At 31.7% G+C, this 15,349-nt stretch overlaps 1 protein-coding gene across 1 annotated transcript in view; it reads left to right on the top strand.

Annotated features, from left to right (window-relative positions):
• LOC100853481 (uncharacterized) overlaps positions 1 to 15,349 on the top strand; it is a 62,187-nt gene that overhangs the window by 14,168 nt on the left and 32,670 nt on the right. The window contains exon 5 of the mRNA XM_003632932.2: positions 14,798 to 15,125. Coding sequence (XP_003632980.2) covers positions 14,798 to 15,125 — 328 coding nt within the window. The remainder of the gene's footprint in view (positions 1 to 14,797; positions 15,126 to 15,349) is intronic.

Here is a 15,349-nt window from a genome sequence, read left to right as displayed (position 1 = left end):
ACATAAAATATGTGAAACCCGTTTTTATGGGTTTCAAGAGTTTTCTAAACCCCAATACTTCATCTACACTAATTAAGATGATTATTATGGATTGAAAAATAAGTTAATGTTAATTAAAGTAATTTGATTTTTATTAAAATTAATTTAAAATATGTATTTTGTAAATATTTGAGAGTGACATTAATCATGATTCTGTTAATAAGTAGAGGGTACGTTAACATCCATCAATAACCATATTATATTTTTATCAAGACCTCCAGAAAGACCAGTTCAATATCCCAAAATTATAAGTGCAATGTCACCTATGAGAAGGTTCCTACAATTTACTCTAAATAAAAAATAGTGTCATATATGACACACTTATCCATGCACGTTTTGTTCATCTAACATCATTTTTAGAATAATAATAATAAATAAATAAACAAATAAGTTTTATTAATTGATGGATGTTATTACCACATATAATATATATATAAGTTTGATTAAATGTGGGATAATTACATCATACATATATCGTTTTATATATCCTCTATATGAACCTTCTCGATATATGTATATATAGATGTTTCTCCTCCAAAATTAATTTGATAGTGAAAGTGGGTTTTGGAAGTCACTATTATCCTAACTTATCTTGATTATTTATTTTTATTTTCATCTTTGTCCAAATAAAAATTTGTAGATGGAGAAAATTTAGAGCAAAAGAGTAGGGGGATTTTCCACACCTACTCCACCCTTTATTTTTTAATTATTATTTTTTAAAATTTAAATTATATTAAAGTTAAATATAACTTATAAATAAAATATAATTTATAAATAACTAAATTTTATTTATTTATATTAAAAATAGAATAATAAAAAATTGAATTAAATTAAATTATTTTTTATTTAAATATATTTATAATCAATATCGGTGGAGTGAGGTAAGATAATACCTAAACTCAACTTAAAAATTCAAATTCACTCTTAACCTGTGTGTAATTGTCTTAAATTAGTCATCTTAAAGACAACAACTAAATACTAAAAAAAAAATCCATCTTTCTTCTCCTTCCCTCTTTCTCTGTCTACATAGACATTGTTTCTGTTCGACATATATTCAACTAAACTTTTATCATATGCAACCCTTCAATCCTTTTCCAAAGTCCAAACAAGCCCATTTTCAATCACGTGAGGAAAAAGAGAGTGAAATATCACAAAAAATTAATATTTGAAAATCTGGGTTCCTTGACTAATCAGGAGTTGGACAAAGAAAGCAAGGTTAAGTGTTCTTGAGAGATGAATTTGTTGGTGACCAAATGCCATCCGGAGTAAAATACTTAATTAGAATCTGATGGGAAAATACAAATTAGTAACAAGTCAGTCAGTTTAGGAACCTCCTTTGATTTTTATATCATAGAAATGGAGTGGTCCAGTGAGCTTGCTAGTCAAGTCAATGCACCCATCGTGGATGTACCGGCAAAACCAAATTAAGATAAGCTCAAAATTCATGTCAGCATGACACTTGTCATAGGGAAATTAATGGTTATCATTTCCGGCTCAATAGTTTTTGGATGGACTAAGATGACTAGTTGCGTCCTTTTCACTAACTAAATTATCACGTTTTCATTACAAAGAATATGGAGATATATGGACAATATATGTTCAATATATTACATATGAGATAAAATTGATATATCAGCTGATGAAAATATCAATAATATATCGATAATCACACATATAACGGTGATACAAGCAAAAATTAAATCTAGATAAAAAAGAAAATCATTAAAATTTTAGTGGTATATCAAATATATCATTAAAAAATTAAATTATTATAAATAAATTAATTTTAATTATCTTATAATCTATTTTGTATACTAATTAAATATAAAACAAATATAAAATCATAAATAAAATTATCAATATTTTTAAATAAAAATATTTTGAGTCAAAATGTACCAATATTTTTAAATAAAAATCATAAATACATTTAAATAATATAATTAGTACATTTACAATAATTTAGTTTTAAATTAATGATTTAATTTTATTTTAATATTCAACTATAATAATAGCCAATTGAGAATAAATTAACTTATTACATTTTTAAATTAGTATAACATTAAATTTAAATTAATATATTTTTATAATTAATTAATATGTTTTCAATATATGTAAGTAAATTAACTTAGTATAGCAATATATTTGAATTACATAATTAGTATATTTACGATAATTTAATTTTATAATAAGTGTATACTTACAAAATTCATATTTTGTATCGACCAATATGATATAATTAAATTTAATATTACAAATCATATCATACATATATCAATTTTTTTAATAAAATAATTTAAAAATATACATTACACTTTTTATTTTATTTTTAAGAGTTTTTTTTATTACATTTCAATGAATTTTTAATTTATTGATATTTTGTATTAAAAATATCTATCAATATATCTTTGATATATCTATAAAATTCAAATATAGATATATTTATGATTATTTATATTTTCATCTTTCTTTATTATTACTTAAAATCCAACCAGAGAATTGAGAGAATTTAGATTCAATTTTACAGCTGGTTCGCTTTCAACAGGAGGCTGATTTCCTTGATTCGAATGAATCGAGACCTGTGTATGGGATTAATGCCTTTCAGTTGCATATAATTTTTACTCCGATCATATGTAGGATTTGCTGTCAAGCCCATGCCTGCAAGATGTGCTCGTCTGATTGAAAACTTTTAAACAACAATATTATCCTCACGATCCTTTCGGTGGATTTCCAATCTGGAACCTGTCATCATTGATGATGCTTTATTATTTAAGTGAATTTTAAACATGTCCCTTGGAGAATGGCCTGTCTTAGTCAGGAATTCATATAAAATATACCTATTTTAATTAGTCAAACCTCATAGTCCCTTTTTATGCATAAAGTAATTGGCAATAAAGCACGTTTATAAGAAGCTTAGAAAATTCTTGCCTTGTGTAACACGGAAGTAGAAGAAAACGACGTCCATCATCATCCATTATGCAATCAAGACCTGTTCAAGCGATGTGCCGTATATATCACTTTTAATGAAACGTAACTTCCCTTGACTGCCATATATTCTTCCTTTTCTTTCAAACCATAGATTTAATATCTTTCTTTAGCTCACGTGGCTGTGTCCCCGAGGAGTACTTCCATCAAGTCCTCACTTTTCATATGCTTGATACGTAATTTTAGGAAGCTATTATATACTCTCTTTCATTTCCTTTTCATTTGTCAAAAAGAAATGCCCATTAATCTCCATCTTGCCAACTAAAATGATTATTTATGCACCTCCCCATGAACATGTATTTATATGCAAAGCCGTTATCTGTTTTCTTAGTGCATGATTTGTCCCAAGAGCCCATACTGGTTATTGTGCAATAGCAACTCTCATTGTATATTTAGATTTCAAAATTAAAGGGAACCAAAAGTAGTAATTAGCCCTAAATAAAATTAGTATTTTGTTTGCATGGTTAATTTGTTGTTGGAAATGAAATATCATAACTACTTTGCAAATTTACTGCACACATTTGAAGAGAAAGAGTTAGGCTCTGTTTGAAAGGTGTTTTCAATGTTAGGTTGTTTGTCCCATGTGTGGGTTGGACTCATAAATGGGCTTTAGCCCAATTGCCTTTAAAAAAAAGGAGGGGAGTGCATGATATAGAGAAAGAGAAGCAGAGAGAGTGGGAGAGAAAAATGGGGTTTGTGTGAAACTTGTGCAAGACGATTAGGTAGTGAAACGATGTTGGTTTTAGCTCAAATTTGATGTGGTGAATCCATGTGATGAGTTTCTCACTTTTATTGGGCTTGATTCTCCATTTGATCTCTCTAAGGTGTTTGCCCAAAATACCCACTTAATGAGATCTACACTTTACTATTGGTGTAATTTTAAGATATCCATCTTTATTGATGATGAAGATTATTGTTAGTCAAGAATGATGTATTTCTTGATGATTGTGAGCCTCTAGTCTTATCTAGAGAGAAACTTTGTAAACCCATTGTTTTCACATGGTGGAAGTCGACAGCGTACTATGACCCTATCGTTTTTCCTTCACATTGAAGGGTTTTCCATGTAAAAATCTGTATCTTATTTGTGTCTGTATTATTTATTATTATTGTGTTGCTTTTGGTTGACATATTTTATGATATTGGTTTTGCTAGAATTTATTTGAAATCTCATTTTAATCACACAAAGAGGGAAAAGGTTTCTGTTGCTAGGTACCATTATAAGTAGTTTTCCAAACAAGTGGTATTAGAGCTAGGTTGGCTAGAATTGTGTGTTGAAATGGAGTAGCAAAATTTGTTTGGGATGATAAAATTAATGTCGTCGAATTATTCTATTTGGAAATGGAAAATGTGGGATCTGTTGTATTGTAAAGATTTGTTTAAGCTTGTTAAAGGCATGACAAAACCAAAAGGAATGAGTGATGATGATCGGGAAATATTGCATACGAAGGTTGTTGCTACAATCAAATAGTGGGTTGACACAATGTTTTTCATCATATTTCTAAAGAGACCAAAGCTGATGTTTATGATGAGTAACTAACACTGTTACATCTCAGATCCTTGCCTAATAGTTAGGATACTTTGGTGGTTCCATTAAGCAATTCAGCTCTAGATGGGAAGCTAACCATGGAGATGGTTAAGGACATGCAGTTTGCTCAATGAAGAACCAGAAGAAAGAAAAAGGGTGAATCTTCTTCTGAGCTATCAGTCACCTAATCACTCTCCTAGCATACAAGACTCAATCAACTATCATCACAGACAATGACAACATCACCTTCTGCGGCTATTGTGTATTAGTTTAGTTTTCATTTTTCTTCCATTCATTTTGTTCCCTTTTCTAGATCCTACACTCTTTCTTCAGGTGACCTAGCTTGTTGCAGTGATAACATGTCATATTTTTTTATATACTTTGGTTTTCCTCTAGATGTATCTTTTCTGCCATGTCCTTGAGGATTTCTGCTTTTACTCCTTCCATGTCTTTTCATTATTTTCTGAAACAAGTATAACTTACGTTTTTTGTGCGATTGAAAATTTTGAATTAATTAATAATTATCAACCTAATTAAAAATTTCTTAAAAAAACAAAAAATTGGTACTTCTATGCTAATTGAAAAACAAAATTCTTACATTTGGAACTATATGAAATCCTTAGTTGTGATTTTGTTTGGCCCTTTTTAAAACTTTGTGACTATAACTTCATTTTCTTGTTGTGAAATATCATAATTGTGCCTTTAAATTCATTTAGACTTAAGAAATCTTTAAGTATATCTTCTCTAGATTGAGGTCATACCTTTAGCACTATGATCGATCATCTATTTTAAGGGAGAGACTATTTAGGATCCTAGGGCCAAATTCATGTCTATTACTTGATTGAGTCTTGTCAATTACTTGATTTACTATTATTTTGCTAACAAATAGAGTGATTAAACAAATAACTTTAATTAAATGCTTCCTATCTATCTTTTATGTATTTAATCATATCATCTTAATTCTTTATCAAAATTTAGTATCAAAGTAAAGAAAGGATTTAATATGTCAAATGCATCAATTTGGTTATGATCAAAATGAATTATGCATCTTGGAGAGCTCAGTTCACTAATCTTCTATTTGGATATGATCTATTAGGTTTCCTTGATGGCATAACTCCTTATGCTCCCTAAACCATCCTGTAATCTGGTTCCACAACGTCAATCTCCAACCCCAAGTGCAAGTTATGGAAATAAACAAAATCGTCTCATTCTCTATGCCATTCTTGCATCAGTCACATTGGTTGTTGCCTCACTTATCTACTCTGCAACAACTTCTCATGAAGCATAGCAGAAACTGGAGACCACTTTTGCAAACCGATCACATACTAGAATGCTCAATTTACGTAATATTCTTATGAAGATAACAAAGGGTTCTCAATTCCTTGCTAAATACATGCAAACCATCAAAATCATTGTTGATGATCTTGCTTGCATGGGCTATCCTCTCAGTGAAGATGAAATCATCTTCCATGTTCTTAATAGGCTAGACAATGATTTTAAAGAAATTAGTGTTGCCATTCGAGCCAAAGACTCACCAGTTGCATTTGAAGAATTTCATAACAAACTATAGGATAAAAAAAAACTCTTTTGAAGCAAGATGACACCAGCAAGGAAACTCCACCAATCACTACTCAGCTTCATAAAAAATTCTCTAATCATAAAAGAAATAGTGAAAAATCTAGTAGACATCTTAGAGGCAATTTCAACAACAAAGGGTCAACCAATGATTTTGGCAACGTAATATCTTTGACAATTAGTGAAAAAGAACTATTCAAGGTGATCATAGATTCTCCAATTAAGACAATCTCCATTCCCAACAGCATTTCAATTCCATAGCATTCTTGGCATCCCAACAATGGAAACAATCAATGTCGAATTATCTGTCAACTATGTAACAAAATTAGCCACAGTACCAAGGTATGTCGTTCACGACCACCACCAAGCTTCTCACCTCAAGCTAATTACATGGCTAGTGATCAAGCTGGAGACCATAGCACTTAGATGGTTGACTCAGGTGCCTCTCACCACATCACTTTTGATTTTCAAAATTTCTCACTACACTTTGAATATGGTGGTAATGAGGACATTATGATTGACGATGGTAATGACATTCCTATAACTCATGTCGGTTCTATCATACTAGATTCATCCACAACCATTTTCTCACTTGACAATGTTTTGTGTGCACCCTAGATAAAAAATAAAAAATCTTTTTTTTGTTTATCAATTTTGCAATCAAAATAAACTTCTATTGAATTTTTTTCTTGATTTTTTTACTGTGAAGGATTTTAGTCGTATCATCTCTTACTTTGGGGTGCTTCCGACAGTGCTTTACTCGCATAATAAATGGGTTTCTCATCACTTTTTTCATTTCGAAACAAAACAATACTAACCGTTTGCTTGGAGATTGCCGAGTAGATATAAAGAATCTCACCAGGTTATAGGGTTGGTAGGATTAGGGGATGTGTCAAATGTTCTTTAAGTTGCTTGAAGGAATGGGTGCATTCTTGGTCCCAATTTATGTTTTTCTTCTTTTTTAATAAGGTGAAGATAGGTTTACACCAAAATGTTGAGTAAGAAATAAAGTGAGGCAAAGCTGCCAACTTGCTTGCTAGCTCTTGCCATTTTTTTGGGTGGTTGGCATGTTCATGTTTTGTATGGCTAGAATTTGATCAAGGTTAGCTTCAATGCCCCTTCTGATAACAAGATGCCCTAAGAATTTTCCATTGGTCGCATTGAAGGTGGAGTTGGTTGAATTTAACTTGATCTCGAACTTATGCAATGTAGTGAACACCTCTATCAAATATTAGGGATGTTGGTTTGCCTTTTTACTTTTAACCAAAAAATCATCCACATAAACCTCAACTTGTTTCCCAAGTTGCTCCTTAAAGACACAAGTCGTCATTCATTGGAAAGTAGCCCTAATGTTTTTTTATCCGAAGGGCATTACTTTGTAGCAATACAGTCCTTGTGTAGTGATGAAAGCCATTTTTTCCCTGTTGTCAAGGTGCATAGGGATTTGGTTATAACCACTCTAAGCATCTAGAGAGGACAACACTTCATGTAGATATCGATGTATAAGATCTTTTGTAGATGTATATATTGATAATTGAACCACGTTAAAACTTCGTGTACTTTTGCATTAAAGTTTTTGTTATTACAATAAATGGTATATGAACAAAGAGAATAAAACACAAAAAGGGGATTATAAAAAGGAATTTTAGTTGAAGGTAAAGTCAATTGTTTTTTCATAGGCAGTATGATACAAGAAGGGGATTTTAGCATGTACCAAAATTGTGGTATACAAAGAAAATTGTGACCCATAGGGAGAGTGTGGCACACTAGAACATTGTGGTATGGAGTAAGGATATAAAATATTTTCTAAATTCATATGTCATTACAATTAGATTTCTTATATAATAAGAAAAGTTATTGAAAATATTTTTATAAATATATACGTCATGATGAGAACAACTTATGAAATGAAGATTGACTTGTGAAGACTATATGTAATGGATAGAAGAGTAAAAGACACTCAATGGAGCTCATCAGTGTGTTCTTACATTAACATATTTGCAAGTAAAATAAACATGATATGATATCATTTGTGTCTTGAACATGATAACTATAGTCTGGTATATCTTAATCACCACACACACATGATTCACTATTTAGTCAAAGCCTGCCACATGGTTTGGCAATAAATTTGTAAATTCTTCACGTTCATATACTGAAGAAGCTTAGACAATTCATGTCTCAACTAATGCTAAAATAGGAGAAAACGACATCCATCCATCATGCAAACGAGACCTGTTCAAGTGGTAAGAGAGAAGAAAAAAACGATATCATAATTAAAAAAAAAATTGATTTGTAATAGCAGTTTAGGTCATGGCTTCACTAACCGCTAATGTTCTCACTTTTAAAGCAAGATTGGGTCGCTTGACTGTTATGTATGCTTTCTTTCAAACCATAAAACTAATATTTTGTTTTAGTCCACACTATTACGCGTCTCTTATGAATTCTTTCAAGCTTTCACTGTTCTTCTCATGTGTTTATGTATAATTTTTTTATGTCATTGTCGAAAATTTTCTACCATTTGGTTTTGATCTGTGAAAAAACAACAGGTATTCATTAATAAGTTGTAAATATTATTAAAGCGAATTCGAGGGAAGAGTGGTCACTTAATATATGTTGGTACAAGTTGTTAACATGGTTTACTGCTGGAAATCCAGGATAGAAAATAAGCACTAAACAAGGGCTTTGCTTTTGTCCTGTACGGGTATTTAAGAAAAGTTCCAAGAAGAGCAGTCACGGTTGGTTGGTTTTGGATTCAATTAAGAGTTTGTTATATTTTAGGTATTTTTGTCTTTTATCATTTGGCAGTTTGTTACATGTTAGAAATTTTTACTCATTTTATGAATTGATTTTGTTAAAACTTAGGATCCTATTAATAAATCTTAAACCTTTTGGTAGAGTTATTAAATTAATTTATCAAACACCCTCAATGGCTTAGAATGATTTTAGTAGGATGTTTGTGATTTTGGTCAACCCGAGAGGCTTTGGCTAATCTTATACGGAGAAAGTTCTCCCAATTAAATTTTATAATTTTTTATTTAAAAATCAATGGATTGATTATTAAACCTCATAAATAATGCATGTCCTTTTTTTTTTTTTTCTCTATTATTGCTCTTGCAATTTGAATTTATATTCTAGATTGCTTTAATTTGCATTTTATTTGGTGTTTTTAAAGTTCAAAAGTTACTTCCTTTATCAGTTTTACAGCCATGCATGCAAAAAATTATTGGCCGGCATTGTCTTATATTATATGTGGACGTTGTCCAAATCATATGGACATATTTTATGTCTTTTATTGTGACTCTATATAAAAAAAAACATAGGTTTAGTGAGTGTTTGATAAATCAATTTAATAACTTAAAGTGGTTTAATAACTTAATCAAGTTATTAAATAAATTAAATATGTTTGATAAAATAACTTAATGATATATTTTAAAGTAAAAAACAACTTTAAATAATAAGTAAAAAAAATTATCTTATTTTTAAGTCTATATCTTTATTTTACATTTTTACTTCTATTTGCCTTAATTAATTACCTCCACAATCTCTTTTACTATTTTATAATCTTCATTGTTGCTCAACCTCCTCCTTTATCCTAATTATAATTTATGAGGATAAATATATCAATTTGATGATTTAAAATAAATTTTAAGTTAATTTTATTAGACAACCTTAATACTTAAAGTAAAAATTATGTGATAATTTTTAAATGAACAATTTAAATATAATTTAACTTAAGCTAACTTGAGTTATTAATTAATAATTATTAAGTTTTATCAAATACCCCTTCCTTTAAGTTCATAAAAATTACTTATAAAGGTTTTAAAATTTGATTAATAAAAATTTATGGATTTATCTTAAGCCTCTAAAAATTACTTTCAAAATGTTTTAAATTCTAGGTAAGGTAAGGAAAAAAGTTAATTCATCAATTATTTAAAAATATTTTAAAAACCATTATCTATTTAATGCAATTTTAAATAGCTGTTAGATTTTATATAGAAATTATTATGATTTTATATAGTAAGAAATATATCCACACAACACTTTATCCATCTGAATATATTTTGGAGTGATTTAACCCGTATAACGTAATAGCAATGGCTTCACACAGCCCATTAGTTGTTGCTGCTGCTTTTGTTTTTGTTTGCTTTTTTGTTTTTTTGTTTTTTTGTTTGTTTGTTTGTTTCTTTCTTTCTTTCTTTTCATTTCCTTAATATATTTGCTTTATAAATACCCACCTTATGATGGTTCAATAGGTCACTGAATTAGGTCACTTAGCAATGGCATGCATCAACACAGTTTTCAAGGCTTCGTGATGCTCCTGTGCAAAGTGTTCAGGAGCTCATCAAAAAGCCCATCCCTGCAGTCCCACAGCCCTTTATCCTGGATGATCCGCAGCCTCCAATTCTGTCAACCAGCACTCCCCTGCCACTACTCCCTACTATTGACATGAAACATTTGATTATCAATGAAACCTCAGATTCTGAGCTAGAGAAGTTGCACTCAACTTGCAAAGAATGGGGTTTCTTTCAGGTTTCTCTCAAAATCCATGATCTTTAATCATTTTTCTATATTGCACTTGAACTTTTAGTGGCTGTTTTTCTGTGCATGAAATCTAGTTTCATGTGTCCAGGCAAATGAAGAGGAAGATGTGCACGACAGACAAAATTATTCAGAAAACGATAATTTGGCGCACATGATGTCAATTACAATTTTGTATAAAGTAGGCCCAGGGTTGGTGCAAACAGACACCTATATTTCGTTTGCAGAAAAAGATATAGATATAAAACTAAATCCAAATAGGAAAATGATAATAATAAATAAAAGCACAGAAACTAACATGTGTGTTCATGCACAGTTGGTGAACCATGGAGTCAGCTCTTCACTCCTGCAGAAACTGAAATCTGACCTAGGAGAATTTTACAAATTTCCCTCGGAAGAGAGAATGAAATACAAGATGAGGCCCGGGGTTGTTGAAGGGTACGGGCATTCCCCAATCTGGTTAGAAGATCAAAAACTTGACTGGGGTGATAGGTTTTATATGACAACCAACCCTATACGTACATTCAAGGAAGCTGCATCTATTACCAGAGCTCCCTCCAGCACCAAGGTTCTCTCATCATCATCATCATCTTCTTTCAGCTCTCACTGGAGGTTCCCATACAGCTCTCACTGGCAACAAAAAATAATAATAATAATAATAATAAATATAGTCGGATCAATATTTCAAACCCTAGCCATCCATCATTTTCAAACCTAATTTATAACCGTTCTAATTAATTTTCTTCCAACTGGCTGCAGCATTATTCAACTACTAATTCAATTGGATATCAAAATTAATAATACAAAGTATAAACATCTTATTTTGAAAGGGAAGAAGATATAAAGGGTTTTCAAAAAAGCTTTATTTTTACTTAAACAATAAAAAGAAAAAAGAAAAACATGTTTTACAATCATGAAACATAAAATGGTTTTTTATCTTAAAAACATAAATATTTTTATTGTTATTTTTTTTTTTTATACTTTTTTTCCCTTTATTTTTTTTAAAACTTTCAAAAAATAAAAAAGAAGTCTTACTATCACAATAAATCATGTCAATGCATGAAGGGTGACCAAATGACCATCTTGGATAAAACAACTAACTGATCAAATGAATCTCTTGCATATATGTGTGTGTGAAAAGTGTTAGTGGTATTTATCGAAATTCAAATTTGAACTTTTAAATATATGCAATGAAATTAAAGCCATTAAATGAGGGTATAAGCAAACGAAATTAAGATACAAATTATAGATCTTAATTGAAAACATATATATCACTATCTGATTAATAGTGCATTTTCAATATTGAGTGAAAAAGCACCTTTCGATGTTCTAAATGGACGCATCAAATGTCATATCATGCATAAAGTTAGTTAACCTAATTAAGATATAGAATTGAAGGATTTAGATTTTACATTCATATGACAAGTATGACAGAGAAATCAATGACTTCAATTGGACTAAACAATTTTTAGTCCAATTTTTTGGATTGATTGTCCCTTACTTTTCTTCTTTCTTATCTTGTCACTTTTTTCTTATTATGACTTATGGATGTGATAAGTATAATATACGTATATGTTATGCTACAAGTGTGTCAAGAATATATAAGACTTAAACCAAAATACAAAAATTAAATAAAGTCTTATCATAATATGATTGATTATTATTTTTCCTTTGGAATGATTGTTAAATTATGAATGGAGTGATAACTCCCAAGTTTACTGATAAATTGTTATAAGAATAATGTAAATGTTATTCTATACCAAAAAATAAAAATAAGATTATATACATGGATCTAAACTTATTAGAAAGAAATTTAAATAATAAATCATTTTCTTAATAAAATAAACTAAAGGGGCCGTTATTATAATTGCTATTCTATCAAAATGAATTATTGGGACATCATTTCTCACTCTTACTAATCGGATTTTGAGATAGAATAAGAAAATCTATACATAAGTAATATAATATGAATGTATTCAATCTATATAAATTATTTAATAGTTTTCTAGTTTGAGCAAATTTATTGTTACGAAATTCATTGTATGTTGAGGAAATCCACTAATAGGGTCAAGGCATGTAACAAGTAAAGTCTAATTCAATACCCCAACTCAGACCCATTTATGGGAACATCCCTAAATATCCAATTTTGTACTCTAATTATAGGTTAAGATTTGTTGCTTCAATCCTATGCATATGCATGTGTTTATACTCAACGTATACAACCATTCCAGTAAGATAAGCGTCAAAGATAATTGCTAAGACGAGCATTATATTTTACATTTACAATAGGCCATGTTTGATTCATTCCATCTTGAGAAACTTAGTGAGCATTTTCGTTCCTGTAAGTAGACAATTCAAATCCATCATGTTTCATTTTTAATTCATTTTTGGATGGACACTTCAGTAAAATTCTTCCGCTCCATTTAGGTTCCTTTATAGTTCAAAAAAAGGGCCTAGATCGATCATCCAGTCAAGGATTTATTATAGGACCTTGCGAATTAAGTCAAGGCTGTTTTTTTTATTTACTCAAAACCTGCCACATGTTTTGGTGATAAATTTTTTAAAAGATATTACATTTTTAAGGCAAGTTTGAAAAGCTTTTGTATTTCAATTTTTAATTGGAAGTACTAAATATATACATTCAAACAACACCTTATACTTCTAGAAAAAAAATATTCTGGGGTACTGGCTTACAAGTTGTAACGTGAATAACAATGGTTTGATACGGTTCTGTTGTTGCTTGTGCTGGCCCGCGCCCTCCCCCCAACCCCCTTTTTTTTTTCTTTTTCTTTTTCCTCTTCCTCAAGTATATTTGCATTATAAATACCCACCTTCAGATGGTTCAATTGGTCACTGAAATTTGGCCAATTAGCAATGGCATCGACACAATCTTCAAGCTTTCGTGCTGCTCCTATTCAAAGTGTTCAGGAGCTCATCAAAGAGCCCATCCCTGCAGTCCCACAGCCATTTATCCTGGATGATCCGCAGCCTCCAATTCTCTCAGCCAGCACTCCCCTGCCACTACTCCCCACCATTGACATGAAACATTTAATTATGAGTGAAACCGCAGGTTCTGAGCTGGAGAAGTTGCACTCAACTTGCAAAGAATGGGGTTTCTTTCCGGTTTCTCTCAACATCGATAATCTCTAATTATTTTTTCTGTATTGCACTTGAACTTTAGGGGCTGTTTTGTTGTGTCCATGCAAATGGAGAGGACCATTTGGGGCGACTGACAAAATTACTCAGAAATTAATGAGGCTCATATGATATCCCTTGCAATTTTGTATGAAGTAGACCCCTATAATCCGTTTGCACCTTGCATGACATATATATAGATATTAAACCAAATCCAATATGAAAAAATAATGACAAATAACAATACAGAAACTAAGATGTGTGTTCATGGATGCATAGTTGGTGAACCATGGAGTGAGATCTTCACTTGTGGAGAAACTGAAATCGGAGATCGAAGAATTTTACAAACTTCCCTTGGAAGAGAGAATGAAATACAAGATGATGCCCCGGTGATATTGAAGGGTACGGGCTTCTTCCAATCCGGTCAGAAGATCAAAAACTTGACTAGGGTGATAGGTTTTATATGATAACCAACCCTATACATACAAGGAAGCCGTATCTGTTGGGACATCATTTGTTTTATCTGGGATTGGACCGGAGTATTTTTGGCTCTGGCTGGCCGTACCACCGAACTGTGCCAGACGGGGGCATCATAGCCGGAATGGGCCGGGGACCAGAGTGGCCTTCCCAGGATTCGAACTTGGGTCCTGTAGGCCTTAAGGCTTAGGACATTGCCCTACTAGCCCAGATGGTACCAGGAGGGCAACGTCTTAAACCTTAAGGCCTACAGGACCCAAGTTTGAATCCTGGGAAGGCCACTCTGGTCCCCGGCCCATTCCGGCTGTGATGCCCCCCGTCTGGCACAGTTCGGTGGTACGGCCGGCCAGAGCCAAAAATACTCCGATCCAATCCCGGATAAAACAAATGACGTCCCAACAGTATCTATTACCAGAACTCCCTTCATTGCTAAGGTTCTCTCCCATCATCATCTTCTTCGTCTTCTTCTTCTTCTTCTTCTTCTTCTTCTTTCAGCTTTATATATGTTTTCTTCTTTAACTGCAGGGATAGCTTGGAATGTTACTTAGCGGAGCTGCAGAAACTAGCGATGATGCTTCTAGGGTTTATGGCCAAAGCTCTAAAATTGGAGAAAGGAGAGATGGAAGAGTTGTTTGAGGATGGGATGCAATCAGTGAGGATCACTTACTATCCTCCATGCCCACAACCAGAGCTGGTTATGGGGCTTACGCCTCACTCTGATGCAACCGGCATCACCATCCTTCTTCAAATTAATGGAGTGGATGGTCTCCAAATTAAAAAGGATGGGGTTTGGATTCCTGTGAGCTTCCTTCCAGATGCTCTTGTTGTGAATGTAGGAGACGTTCTCGAGGTTTCCCCACAGACTCCTTTCTCTCTTTCAAAAAAATAAAACAAAATAAAATAGAAAATGTTAAATGGAATCCGCTCTATATTTTCGAAACCCTAGCTACCATTTTCAAACTTAAATCTTGTGTTTTAATTAAATATCATTTGCAGCCCCACGCTTCATGGTTTTATGCACTAGTGGAGCTGTCACTTTGAGATTACAGACACTGGCATGTGTTTCTCTTTAAT

Source organism: Vitis vinifera, chromosome 10, assembly GCF_030704535.1.
Source record: "Vitis vinifera cultivar Pinot Noir 40024 chromosome 10, ASM3070453v1".
Lineage (NCBI taxonomy): Eukaryota > Viridiplantae > Streptophyta > Magnoliopsida > Vitales > Vitaceae > Vitis > Vitis vinifera.
Note: the sequence above shows the minus strand (reverse complement) of the source record. Positions and strands in the feature narration are given on the sequence as shown.